Consider the following 13,560-nt stretch of genomic DNA (forward strand, 5'->3'; position numbering starts at 1 on the left):
GAAATTGGCTTGTAAGTTCGATCTTGTAGGGATGCCAGCACCTTGATTATTTGGACACTGAGATGGTAGATGGCCAATGCCACATCGATTGCAATGACCAAACACAGTGTTTTGTGTGGAGGCCCAAGCAAATTGCCTAGTAGAGCTCAAATTGTTGTTATCACGGGATCGATTTTGGAAATTTCCACGTGAGTTACCTCAACGATTGCCTTGATAGTTGTTTGTGGGTCGTGAAGCATAAAACGCTTGAGGAGTTGCACTCTGTGGGGCAATCGGGTTAAGTTGGAAACCAAGTTGGGACGCCATAGTATGTAGAGATTGAAGTTGGCTTTGAAGGTTACTAATGTTGGTTGATGGTGTTCCTTTTAAGGCAGTAAATACATGTGGCTGTGAAGCAGGGACAACAGCAAGGTTTTTATTGATCATGTAGTCATGATCACTAAGAAAATCATGCAACTCGATGAAGGTAATAGGTGGGTGACGGGCTAGAAGGATGGACTTGAGTCCATTGTATTCTTCACGTAGCCCGGATATAACAAGAAGGACCAGATCCTTGTCTTTAACATGCTCACCAATGTTGGCAAGTGCAGTAGCATATTCTTGTGCACGTGCAAGATAGGTAAGAGGAGTTTCATCACCTTTCATGGAAATTTTTAGCAACTGATTTTTCAGAGTGTACTCCCTGGAGGAGTTGTTTGGAGCATAAACACGTTCTAAATGTAACCAGAGATCTCGTGAGGTAGTACCTTGGACGTGTTGGAAGGAAGATTCTGATATGGTGGAGATAATGATCATACGAACATGAGCATCGTTAGAGATCCAACAAGGGTAACTAGGGTTGTTTGTAATTGTATCTCCTGTGCCGACTTTGGGCTCTGGGCATAGTATTGTATCGTCAACATAACCAAACAGATTGTTGGAGATAAGAAAAGGTTCGATCATAGCCTTCCAATACCCATAATTCGTGGGTGAGAGGGTAAAAGCAAACTTGTGAGAGTTATGAGAGTTTTTCTCTTGTGTAGTGAAGGTCGCTATGGTTGCCATGAAGCTTCTTGATTGACCATCAATTAGGATTTAGGTCGTGTCAAATACTGCAGACGTGAGGGATGGCTGATAATAGCGTTTTAGGTTTACTTGGCTCTGATACCAAGTTAAACCGTGTATCTCTTATTATTCATTAAAGATTACAACGATCCTAATATATATATATTGAAAGATACCATTAGCTAAATACAATTAGGTACCCTCTAATATAAAAAAATGTATTAAACTAAACTAATTAACTTAGTCTAACAAAATGGTTCAAAAATGGAAAGGAACAATGTACATGACTCCTAGCTATTGTCGGATATCACTTATTCAATAAAAAGATTCATCAACTATATAGATTTTCTACAATTCTTGCTTTTTAATTATGGAGTAACTATATTAGGCCTCGTTTGATAGTTGTTGTCTGGGAAAGTGTTGTTTGGGAAAGTACTGTCTGGGAAAGTTTACTGGGAAACCATGTTGTTTGATTGTACATCTGACTAACTTTGTTGAATGATGAAAAATGACAATATTACTTTGTTGCTCTGATTGAAACATTATATGCGAAATGGTCCTCCTAAATCCTATGCTCTAAGAAAAGAAAGAAAGATGTGAGGTTTGGGGCATAATTGTCTTTCCTGCGAATTCAACCAAAGAGATATTATTTTAGGGCTTTATGGGAAAGACATATCTTACCGGGAAAGACCATTTTTTTGCAAATCAAACAATTTTCCGACTCATTCAGCCAGAAAGATCTGTTTGGACTTGGAGAAATGTCTATCAAACGGGGCCTTACTCTCTTTGAATATTTTTAATCTTAAGGAGTACAATTCCATTTGGTGGCAAAATATGGAACAATAAAGAGGACCACTGATGGTAAACATACATAGTGTAATCAGAAGTCTTCGATAGAGAGTATTTGCAATTTTGTTTTGAGGTTTTTAGGTTTCTTTCGTTGGTGGAACGAATGGTGTAGATGAGGAAAAGTTCATCGACAACCTAAATCGTAAGGTAGGGTTGTCAAATCGGGCAGTCGTGTCGTGTTTTTGTCTGAAACGATACGACACGACAATGTTTTGTGTAACACGACACGACACAATGTCGTGTTTTTTTTCACTAACACGAAAACGAATCAAATAAAAAAACGACAACACGACACGACACGACAAAGATAATACTACATAACTATTAGTTTATTTAATTCATATTTAATCATATATAACACGATAAAAACGACAAACACGACAAACACATGCTCAATCGTGTCAATTTCGTGTGGATTTGTAAATACGAACACGACACGACACGAAATCGTGTTTTTTAAACTTGACACGAACACGAATTCAAATCTTGATTTCGTCCCAATTTTGTTTCTTTTCGTGTATTTTTGTCGTATCGTGTCATAAATTGACACCCCTATCGTAAGGGGGAGGGATGGTCATGGTACAATACTAGAGTTGAAGAGGAATGATAAGAGAGTGGTGTAGGGTTAGAGGTGTGACCTCAATATTTAGAGCATGCGGTATGGGTCAAAAACGAGAAGCAACATGCTGATGTGGCATGCCTCAACGGTGTCATGACGAGGGGAACACCGCCCCCCCCCCCCCCCCCCCCCCCCAACTTGTTGAATCTTGTTATAGTGGATCTTGTGGTAACGAGGACGAGATAAAACAAGAAAAATGATTGGTTATCTCATTCATCAACCAATCAAATAATTTTCTCTATTTTCTCTCTCTACCTCTTAACATGATATACCATCTGGAACACCATTTCCCCCTTGGTGTTATGGTGGTGTTATGGATGAGATGGTACCAATTTGATGTTATATCCCGTTGCCCACACCCAATACTCTTAAAGTGGAATATATTATAAAATGAAGACGTCCTAAAGACAAAACATGAGTAAATTGGTCATTTGACACCATTTAACAGATTTTATCTAACGGTGCTAGTAAGAAACTGAAACTTAAAGAGTATCAATGCCAAATTTTTGAAAGCTGAACTCAGAGTGCAAATCTATGAAAAAACAAGAGACCATTTATATAATTTACTCTAAATTCAATAATACGTGCATACACGCAATTTCTCTCTCTCCAGTCTCCTGCTCACCTACTCCCCCACCCCACCCGGGGGTCCAAGTTTTAAGTTTATCCGACACCCCTTTCTCTCTTTCACATATATATACTGTAATTTCTGGTAGAACCCCAGTTGTAGGCTCCAGCGCAAGAGGGTATTGCAGACAAAACCATCACAAAAACAGAAAACGATTTCCCTTATTGATAATGTCGTTGAAACAGGCCTCAGGTTTCACAAAGCAACCTCTGTGAAAATGAGACTTCAAATTTACAACATTGTCGAAAATCTTAAAGATTGGTACAAAAAGAAATGGCTTTAAAGGCTGTACCAATCTGTGTTTCGTTTTCTGAATTGGGTCTCTGTGATTTCGTTCAAAACAAGAAAAGAATTCCCCTTTTTAGTTCTTATAGGGTTAATGTTGCAAAATTGAGGAAATGGGAGTGTTTGGGTTTGAAACTGGCCGAACCCGATAGGGCACAAACACATGTTGAAGGTGAGAAGACTTTGAGTCCATCTGATTTAGGTTCGAATTCAACAGATGGGGGAATTGAAGAGACCCAGATCACGGAATCCTCAGGATTTCATAAAGATTTGAATTCTTTGCCAAGTAAGTTAATTTGCATTTCAAAGATTGCGTTTTGTGGTTGTAACTTTAGGTTTTTTGCTCAGGAAATTTTGGATTTTTAGTTGGTTATCCCCAATTTAGCTCAATCAAATTCGGTTTATATAGAAATTTATCTAAAGACTGTTGGTAATTTGTGCTGGGTTTTTCTTGTTAATTTTATAATCCATTCATCAAATCGACAAAAAGCTACCATCTTTACTTTAATGTTACATTTAATCTTATAAAATTGATATGGAATCTGAACTTTTCAAGAAAACTACTGGTCGTATTACGCTTGTTCAGAAAGTTAATTCACTTTTAATGAATTAATATTGATGTGAAGTTGGCTACAGTATCTTTTTGATGTGAAGTTGCATAGAATTGTATTAATCGACTGTTGTGATGTAGCAATTACAACTTATTATTCTCTTGCATAAAAAAGCGAGACATGGTGTTTAATTTTTTTAAACTAAATGCAAGAATTAGTAATACACTGTTCAGTTATTTATGTAATTGTACTTTCTTTTTTCTCTTATTAAGTAATTGTATCATGTAAATCTACTTGATTATAGCCTTATATTCCAATTTTTTTTTCTTATTGCAACATTATATTCTGAAACATCTACCCAATTATGTCACGAATGTACAAATTGCAGAACCTTTATCGGCCACAGATCTTGTCTCTTCTGGTAATGATGGGTCAAAAGTACGAGTTGCTTATCAGGTAATAAGAATAATAATAATAATAATAGTATATTATTATTATTATTATTCAATATTAAATAAATGGTGTTTTTGTTGTAATATATATATATATATATATATATATATATATATATATATATATGTCTTTTGTGTTACAATAGGGTTTGCCGGGTGCATACAGTGAGGCTGCTGCTCTTAAAGCCTACCCAAAATGTGAAACAGTCCCATGTGACCAATTTGAATCCGTATTCAAGGTTTCACCTTTTTTTTTTCTCCTTTTCTCTGAAATTTAATAATAAATGCCAATATATATATATATATATATATATATATATATATATATATATATTTTGAACAGCTACATATTTTCATTAATTTGTTTATTATATAGCTTAAATTTTTCTTATTAAGACATTGTACTTTGATTTTTTTTTTCTAGGTGGACCGAAAAAATATGCAACATTGTGATCGGGATTTTACTTTTTTTTTTATCATATTTACACAACAATGTTTCATCAAAAAATGAAATGCGATTACATACTTTGTATTAAAAAATAAAAACACTTTGTTGCTAAATTGGGAAAAGATGAAACTTTGCTGGATAAATACACATTTAACCTCTGTTAACAAAAGTTTTAATGTATTTTTTTTTTTTTTAAATTTCAGGCAGTTGAGTTATGGTTGGTGGATAAAGCAGTGCTCCCAATTGAGAATTCTGTAGGGGGAAGTATTCATAGAAATTACGATTTACTCCTTCGTCATCGGCTTCATATTGTTGGTGAAGTGCAGTTGATTGTTAATCATTGCCTCTTGGGTATGCCTGGTGTAAGAAAGGAGGAATTAAAGCGTGTTTTAAGCCACCCACAGGTTTTTTTTTTTGAAATCTTTTGGTGCTTTTTCTCTTTATCAAATTTGTTTGTTGTAGTGTAAGGGTAAATTGGTCATTTAGCCATGTTTGGACGGTTTATTCGGTCCGAAGAAGAAACAGTCTTTGTGTAGGAGAAGAGTACATGTTTTACTTAATACATTGTGGTAGAACTAATAAAGATTTTATTTCGTCAACTATGAGTCAAAGGTCTAAAATACCCTCCTACACCCACAAAAAATGTTGGCATTTATTATGTATGTTGATGAATGATGATACAGGCACTTGATCAATGTGAGATTGCACTTAACAAGTTAGGCGTTGTGAGAGTTAATGCAGAAGATACTGCTCTTGCAGCTCAGGTAACCTTTTAATTTCTATGTTACATAAAACATGATCATATGCAAGAAATACCAAATGTACTTTCATTGATTTGTTTTTATACCATGTCAATATGTCATCTAAATATAAGGCAAGTTTTACAGCTATTATTGGATACATTTTTTGTAAATGTAATGTCCTAATAAGAAAAAAAAAGTTGAAAGTGTAATGCTATAATTAAGTGGATTTTTTAAACTACAATGTCTTTGTAACAAAAAAAAAAAAAAGAAAAAAGAATTGTTAGTATACAATATTGTAATAGAAAGGAATGAAGTAGGGTGCAATAATAAACAAATAAATGAAACTATGTTGCTTTTTCTTGTGTTTAAACTTTTAATATTTTGTTTTTTTCTTTGTTTAAAATTTATGTTAAGTTTTTTTGTTTTTTTTTTTAGATTGTAGCCTCAGAAGGCATACGAGACACTGGAGCAGTTGCAAGTTCTCGAGCTGCAGAAATTTATGGGCTTGATATTCTAGCACAAACAATCCAGGTGTCACCTAGTTATTAATGTTATATTTGTAAACATGTAGATAAATACAAGGGCATTTCGGTCATTATACCCCCGTAAAAGTTTTTAAATTAATTTATGTATTGATAACATTAAAAAAAAAAAAAAGTTCATAACTCATTGTTATATTGAATGTCCAGGATGATTTAGATAACATAACTCGTTTTCTAATACTAGCAAGAGAACCTATAATCCCAGGATTTGACAAGCCCCATAAGGTAATAAAAAAAAAGATAATTTATTTTATTATATTTTAAATCAAATTATCAAATCATATATAAACTACCCGAAACATTATTCAAATTTTATTTTATCTCTTCAATTTTGCAGACGAGCATTGTGTTTACATTAGAAGAAGGCCCAGGGGTCTTGTTCAAGGCTTTAGCTGTGTTTGCTCTAAGGGAGATCAACTTATCAAAAGTAAGTTATTTATTTTCTTCATCCTTTTATTTAATATTTTTGTTGATTATAAAAAAGCATATTTTATTAATATTTTTTTTGCCTCGAAATTTGTTTCAAGATTGAAAGCAGGCCTCAAAGGAAGCGTCCACTTAGGATTGTTGATGATAGCAACAAAGGGAGTGCAACGTGAGTGCAATTATATTTATATTTATATTTATATTTATATTTATATTTACTAGGATTGAAAATGAACATCCTAAATTTTGCAAATTCATCAGAGTTCACATATGACATGGGGAAGAATTGACCATATCACCTTTTTTTTTATGCAAATGATGTTGAATAAAAAATGAGTGGTTATATGAAATAGTTATATAAAAAGTGTTTGATGTGAAGGCTCAATGCTGATACAAATACAATATTTTTTAATCATACCAGAACTAATAACTTAAATTCAACATAATATCTAATATTCTAATCATAAGAAACCCATGTCATCTAAAAAACCATAATTTCCAACTATATATGGATGTTTATTTACTTAATGCAGAAAAAAGCAAATTAACAATGAAAGTTAGGGAAAGAGGTTTTCACATTAACTTCCAACTTTTTTACAGATATGCCCTCGTTTATTTATGTCCTCTCATTTCCACAAGTAGGTCGTTGTTTTATTGACTATTTTTTATAAACATCATTTATCCAGAAACATTAATTCTAAGCAAATTGAGTGACACACGAATATGGCAATATCAGTGGCCCAAGAGATTAGAATATACAAAATTGTTCCATATGATATATTATATTATATATGGATATGATATTAAATGTGACATTTGATTTTTATAGGTACTTTGATTATCTATTTTATATTGACTTTGAAGCTTCAATGGCTGAGCCTCGTGCCCAATATGCTCTTGGACATCTACAGGTACAATCTTGTATTTCATAACATATGCTTTCTATTTTAGATTATCATTAAAAATTGTGACTTTCCTTTTTGGGAAAGATTCTAATCAAGTTTGCATATGTGCTGATTAGTAATCATTACAACATATATGTGAAAATTAATCATTATCCCCTTGAAAAACCAACCGAATTATTAGCAATGTCCTCCATTGCAAAATAATTTTCAGTGCTATAATTGGGTTGATTTTTCGTACTAGGATGTTCTTAGAAAGAAAAAAATTAAATTACGATGCTATAGTTGGTTGGATTTCTAAAATACAATGTTGTACTAGAAACAATCGAAAGTAAGATCTTATAATACACAAACAAATGAAAGTATATTTGCTATTTTTTGCATTTAATATTGAATTTTGTTTTACATCTTTTTGAATGATGATTATTGCAGGAATTTGCAAGGTTTATTCGTGTTCTTGGGTGCTACCCAATGGATACAGCTCTATAGATCATGGCTTAAACCCTAAACCTTTTTGTACGCCTTGTACTACATCAGTTTGACAGCTGTACGTTATCAACTATATTTGAAGAGAAGACCATCACATAAATCCTTTCTTTTATTCGTTTTTTTTTTCTCGTGTTGTATGCATTTTAGTTGGTCATTGCACAGCAAAGTAAATTTGGAAACCATTTTTTTTTTGTTTTGTTTCGTGTATTTTGTGGAGGGAATTGTTGGATAGTGGTTGTGATAAAGATCTCATGCAAAGTTTTGTGACTTTGGATTCTTTGAAAAACAATAAATTTGGTTCCAAATCTTTGATTTGTTATTATTATTATTATTATTATTATTATTATTATTATTATTTGCGGTTAAGGATAGTATTGGATGCACATGGATGAGGAGGGCATTTATGTCTTTTGCGGACAGAAGAGATCAAGATTAAGTTTTTTCCCCATGTAACCAACAACACTCTTGAGTGCAACAAGGAATTGCAATTTTTATCTTATTGATCGTAGTGTTAACCTTAGTCTAATGCATGTCAAACAGAGTAAAACATCTACACAAAAAAAATCCTTAAAAGCCAAGGAACACTCTCAGATTTCAAGGTTTTAATATTTTTACACTTATAGATTTGATATTAATATCCAAGGAAATGACCATACAGATTAAAAGTGAAAATAATTTTGTATATGGATTGGAGCTAATGAGAACAATTTGATTTCCATGACTTTGTTTTCTCTATTTCAAGTGTATAATTCATTTGTATAGCTTATGTGATTATATCAAATCTCTATTAAATCCATTAAAAAAAGTGTTTACTCAATGAGAGGATTACAAACTAGAAAACAAAATAGGGTTCCCTTAATTCGAGAAGTTGGGGTCTTTGATTAGTTTAAAATTGAAATATAAACAACAAAAGCAAATGTATTCTGACTTTGGGGTCTCAATCAACGACACGACACAACACACGTGACAAATGACACAATGCAAAAAGTGTACGAAACTGAAACTAGAATCTGTGTCTGTGTTCAAAATTGCAACTTTTTCTTTTGTCTAGCCAAAAAGAAGAGACAAAAAAAATACTCACAATCTCTCACCCGTTTGTGCAAAAGACATAAATACCCTCTCCCAGTCCTTATTCATGTAACAAACACAAACACAAACACAGCCAAAGAGAAAGAAAGCATTAGAAAAACTAAAAGCAAAGCTTGAAATGAACAACAAAAGCAATCAAAAACATTCCATGAACTAAATAGATGATAGTAGCCCAAGATTCCCTAACTTCTAGGACCAATCTTTATTCGGGTTTTTTTTTTCCAAAAACAAAGTGACAGCCATATGAAATGTATCAGTTTGTGGCGACGAAAACATCTTTGGCTGCAACTATAAGGAAGAGCCTCATTAAGACCAAGACTAAGCTGCGAGTCATCTCATGGTGAACATAATCTGCCAAAATCTCTTCAATTCCATTGTTTATATGCCAAAACAGAGCAAGATTTGGTAGGAAAGTTGAAGTCGCTGTTGAACCCAACCCTAGTTTAGCCGCCTAAAAAAAAACAAAAAACTCTAAAATAAAATGAAAGATGAAGATACGGGGGGCAAAATAGTCATTTTACTTTAGGCTTGACATCAACCACTACAGAAAATAGTTAAACGAGTAAAATCAATAAAATGGTGAAAGTATGTTTGTCCTTTTCTCTATAAAACGCTTCCTAAAACCATGTACACATCAAATCATTGGAATTCAATGGAAGGAGTAAGAAATTTACTTTTATTGATATAATTTTAAATTACAGTAATTTGATGAGATGATATTTTAAATGGTAACAAAAGGATTTAAGTGGTTTACCTGTGGAGCATTTACAATGGAAGCACTTCCAACCACAGCACCAGATGCAGTAAAATAACCAGGGCCCTTGTGTGCCATTACCTGTGTAGGATTTACAATTATAAATTTACTTTTTATTTATAGTGTTAAATAACAATAAAGTTCTTTTTTTTTCTTTTAATTTCCAACTTTAATTAAACTAATTGTTTTATTATTAGTTCAAAACGTAACTAAAAATATATTTTTTTTATTTACGATTTCTATTGTTAAATTTCATAGTACGTTGATCAATTTTATTTTTTGTTTTTGTAAGCAATTTTTTCAAGTAAAATATAATTTCTTTACTAATTCTTGAATATATACAATATATTTCAAGAAAAAAGTATATATATATATATATATATATATATATATATATATATATATATATATATATATATACTTTTTTAGTGGTATATCTTGCATTGATTAAAGTTTATTTTGAGAAAAGAGTAAATTACATAAATGGTCCCTATGGTTTGGGGTAATTTGCACATTTGGTCCCTAGCTTATTCTTTTAACTCGGAAGGTCCCTACTGTTTGTTTTTGTTACGCGCTTGATCCCTATCTTACCTAAAAAAAACTATTATTTAAATAGGGAAAAATGGTAGATTAGGTAAGGTAAGGTAAGGTAAGGGGGTAGGGTTGGGATGTGTGCTTATTTAAATAAATTAAAAAATCAAGGGCAAAATAGTCTTTTTAGGTAAGATAGGGACCAAACGCGTAACAAAAAGAAACAGTAGCGACCTTCTAAGTTAAAAAAATAAGTTAGGGACCAAACGCACAAACTACCCTAAACCATAGGGACCATTCGTGTAATTTACTCTTGAGAAAATAACATTTTTGTCTTTATTGATCAGTTTGATTTCATTTAGGTGTGTGGTTATGCATCCTACTTCTAATTCTTCCTATTATAGCATTTTTTTCCTAATTAAGGCATTGTGCTTTGAAACATCAACCCATTATAGCCTTATACTTAACAAAAAATCTACTCAATTGTAGCAGTGAAAAAAGCTTTAGTATTTAGAGAATAATATTGCTATAACAAGGTATATTTTCTAACTACAATACTATTAGCCTATTATATGAAGTAATGAAAGTAACATGCTAAAATAAACACATCAAATGGAAGTACATTTGCTATTCTTTTTCATATAGCAATGTTAGATACCTTATCTGTTTGAATTTGGGCAATTGGTTCGCTGATATCACCACAAACTGTGGGCCCTGTTTGCAATATGAATGAAAATATATAAAGAATTGCATGGAGCATTATAATCAAAATTGTTGACACAATCAAAGAAGCATACCACTGTGTGAAGAAAAAGATCTAACCCATTTTGGGGTTAAAAATTCGGTTTTAAACAATGATACATCCCTGTTCCACACAAATTGTTGTAAAGAAATGTTAGGTTTTAGTGTTAATTCAACAAGATTAATGAACAATGAATACCTAAATGCAAGAAATAGCAATGAAATTGCATATTTAACATAATGAAAAAGGCATTAACATTTCTTGCTTTTAGCCAATGATGTAAAAAAAAAAATTCAAAAGTGCAATTGCTATTTCTTGCATTTAGCAGCCTAGAGAAAAAAGAGTGTTTATTTTACCTTAAGGCTTTTGAATAAACAGGAGCACCTGTAATAGTGTAAGACATACATCATTTAGTGATTAAGTTAAAAAAATTTGTGATTTTTTCAGTAGGAAAACAAAGACACTCTTATGTAGGAGAATGCATGCATACCTTGATGAATTTCAGGTACTAGTTTTGATCCTCTTCCAAATGCCTACCACAATTGCAAAATATATATATAGCAACAAGTAATCTCATAGGAAAGATTTTAATGGCATACAAACTCTAAAACTAAAACTAAATTTAGCTCTAACAAGATGGATGAATACAAGAAATAGCAATGCTCTTTTGTTCCATTCTTGTGAAATTTAGTGACATAGTATAGTCCCTTAGATTTAAATATATAGTTCTTCATCATTAGTTTTAATAATCATGTCTCCCTTTAACCAAATCAAAGACTAAAAAGGGTATAAAGCATATGTAAGCTAAAATATTATGTAAGTATACATACATTATTTGCAACTGCAGATGAGCACAGAGACAAAGCCTTCCGCCTGATAGCTCCACTCATCATCCTTATAATCTTCCCTACATAATATGAAGCATGCAGCATCAATATAAGCCAAAATGTTATGTGGGTATAAGTTCTCAAAATTAACTCCCCTCCCAAACAGAAGAAAAGAGAATCAAAACCAAATAGAAGTTATGGCTGCCTAGAAAAACAGGAATTCAACTTGGAACAATCAATGATTTGTTTTTGGACTTTAAAACTTAGGTGATTCCAAGCTTTTTGTTACAAAAGATGAAAATCAAACTAAAACTTATAACAAATCTTTCAGAAAAGTGTTTTAAAACAATACGAAGCAATTATATCAGATCAATTTTGTATTTTGAATGTACCGATTTGGGGTTTGAAACATCAGCAGTCTAGATTATCCTAATCGGGTATTAGTTACGATTGATGATCAAATGAACTTTTTAGTATGATTTATGCAATCAAAAAGAGCTACGGAGCTGTAGAAACAACAAATACGAAATGAGGATTTTTTTTTTGACAAAATATAGTTACCCTAGAATGATCTTTAGGACAATATGTATCAAGACCAGATTCGATATCCGATTCACAGTGAACTACCGAAAATAGAGAAATTAAGACTACAGAAAAAGAGAAATCAAGAATGTTCGTCTAATCTGAACAGCAAAGAAAAAAAAACATACCGATTTGCTTGTAGTCGAAGAAGGAATACCGAGAAAGAAAAAGGATTAGCGAGGAGAAACGCAAAGAAAAATAGCGTACCGATTAGCTTGGTGTCGCAGAAGGAAGGCGGGTGACGATTTGCTTGCAATCGATTGCGATGGTTGAAGCCGACGAATGTGGGTGCTGATCTGCTTGGGTGTCGAAGAAGTGAGAATTAGAAGAAAAAAATAGCCTGTTCAGAGTTGCTCAAATCGCTGATTCGGACAGAGGGTAATAAATGGTTCAGAGATTTTTACCTCTTTACCAAACATAAATGTCATTCTTGCAGCATTTCCTCTATTTTTACCACATTGCCACACATTACCATAAAATAGAAGTAGTACCACACTTTTTTTTAATAATTGAACTCTATTTTAAATAAATAAAAAAGTATAAAATTTCATTACTTCAAAATAAAAAAAATAACATAACGTTGCATTAAATTAAAAAAAAACATAAAATGACATTAAAAAGAAATCTTAAACACTCAAAAAAAACTAGAAACTTTAAACCTACAAACTTAAAAAAAAAAAAAAAATACAATTAAAACCTACAATCTTAAACCTACTTAACATAATGTTTTTTTATGTCGGCTTTCATCGTCATAACAACTTCAAGCTCCTCTTTGGTCATGTTCGATGTGTCCATCATTAGTATCATCATGTTACTATCCATTTGTTTCTGAGGCTCTCTTTCGGAAACAATTTACAAAATTTTGTTCATTCTTTCTTTTTGTAACGTTTGGTCTAGGTATTATTCATTTCTCAATATTTTAAAGATTTGGGTTGGAACTTGACGAGTTGGGGAGCTCCAGCTCGTCGTGTAGAAATCTTTTTGGCCGCGGAGTTTAAGGATCCAACTTGACGAGTTAGTGATAGGATTAATATGATAAGATCGATAGATTCAAAAC

At 32.3% G+C, this 13,560-nt stretch overlaps 2 protein-coding genes across 2 annotated transcripts; one reads left to right on the top strand and one right to left on the bottom strand.

The window, feature by feature from the left end:
- Positions 1-3,270: 3,270 nt before the first annotated feature.
- On the top strand, positions 3,271-8,171 carry ADT1 (arogenate dehydratase 1). The gene is made up of 11 exons (XM_078998546.1): positions 3,271-3,711; positions 4,365-4,432; positions 4,575-4,667; positions 5,080-5,280; positions 5,560-5,640; positions 6,055-6,150; positions 6,309-6,386; positions 6,499-6,588; positions 6,689-6,756; positions 7,417-7,498; positions 7,922-8,171. The coding sequence occupies exons 1-11, from the start codon at positions 3,414-3,416 to the stop codon at positions 7,976-7,978; spliced, it is 1,212 nt and encodes a 403-aa protein (XP_078854672.1). The 5' UTR covers positions 3,271-3,413; the 3' UTR covers positions 7,979-8,171.
- A 987-nt stretch (positions 8,172-9,158) lies between these two features.
- SDH4 (succinate dehydrogenase subunit 4) lies at positions 9,159-12,848 on the bottom strand. The gene is made up of 8 exons (XM_078998551.1): positions 12,711-12,848; positions 11,925-12,001; positions 11,585-11,627; positions 11,451-11,478; positions 11,150-11,217; positions 11,011-11,066; positions 9,822-9,902; positions 9,159-9,518 (listed from the first exon to the last, which is right to left on the bottom strand). Exons 2-8 carry the CDS (start codon positions 11,985-11,987, stop codon positions 9,321-9,323), a joined length of 537 nt encoding a protein of 178 aa, XP_078854677.1. The 5' UTR covers positions 11,988-12,001; positions 12,711-12,848; the 3' UTR covers positions 9,159-9,320.
- Positions 12,849-13,560: the final 712 nt, after the last annotated feature.

This window comes from Lactuca serriola, chromosome 1, assembly GCF_051521515.1.
Source record: "Lactuca serriola cultivar US96UC23 chromosome 1, Lser_US96UC23_V15, whole genome shotgun sequence".
Lineage (NCBI taxonomy): Eukaryota > Viridiplantae > Streptophyta > Magnoliopsida > Asterales > Asteraceae > Lactuca > Lactuca serriola.

Bases quoted from the DNA above. Each gene is read 5' to 3' on its own strand.
- SDH4 (XM_078998551.1), bottom strand. From the start codon at position 11,987: ATGATGAGTGGAGCTATCAGGCGGAAGGCTTTGTCTCTGTGCTCATCT. The intron at 11,628-11,924 runs GTATGTATACTT...CAATTGTGGTAG, and splicing joins CATCTGCAGTTGCAAATAAT to GCATTTGGAAGAGGATCAAA. The intron at 9,903-11,010 runs GTATCTAACATT...AATCCTACACAG, and splicing joins CCCAAATTCAAACAGATAAG to GTAATGGCACACAAGGGCCC.
- ADT1 (XM_078998546.1), top strand. From the start codon at position 3,414: ATGGCTTTAAAGGCTGTACCAATCTGTGTTTCGTTTTCTGAATTGGGT. The intron at 3,712-4,364 runs GTAAGTTAATTT...TACAAATTGCAG, and splicing joins AGATTTGAATTCTTTGCCAA to AACCTTTATCGGCCACAGAT. The intron at 6,589-6,688 runs GTAAGTTATTTA...ATTTGTTTCAAG, and splicing joins GGGAGATCAACTTATCAAAA to ATTGAAAGCAGGCCTCAAAG.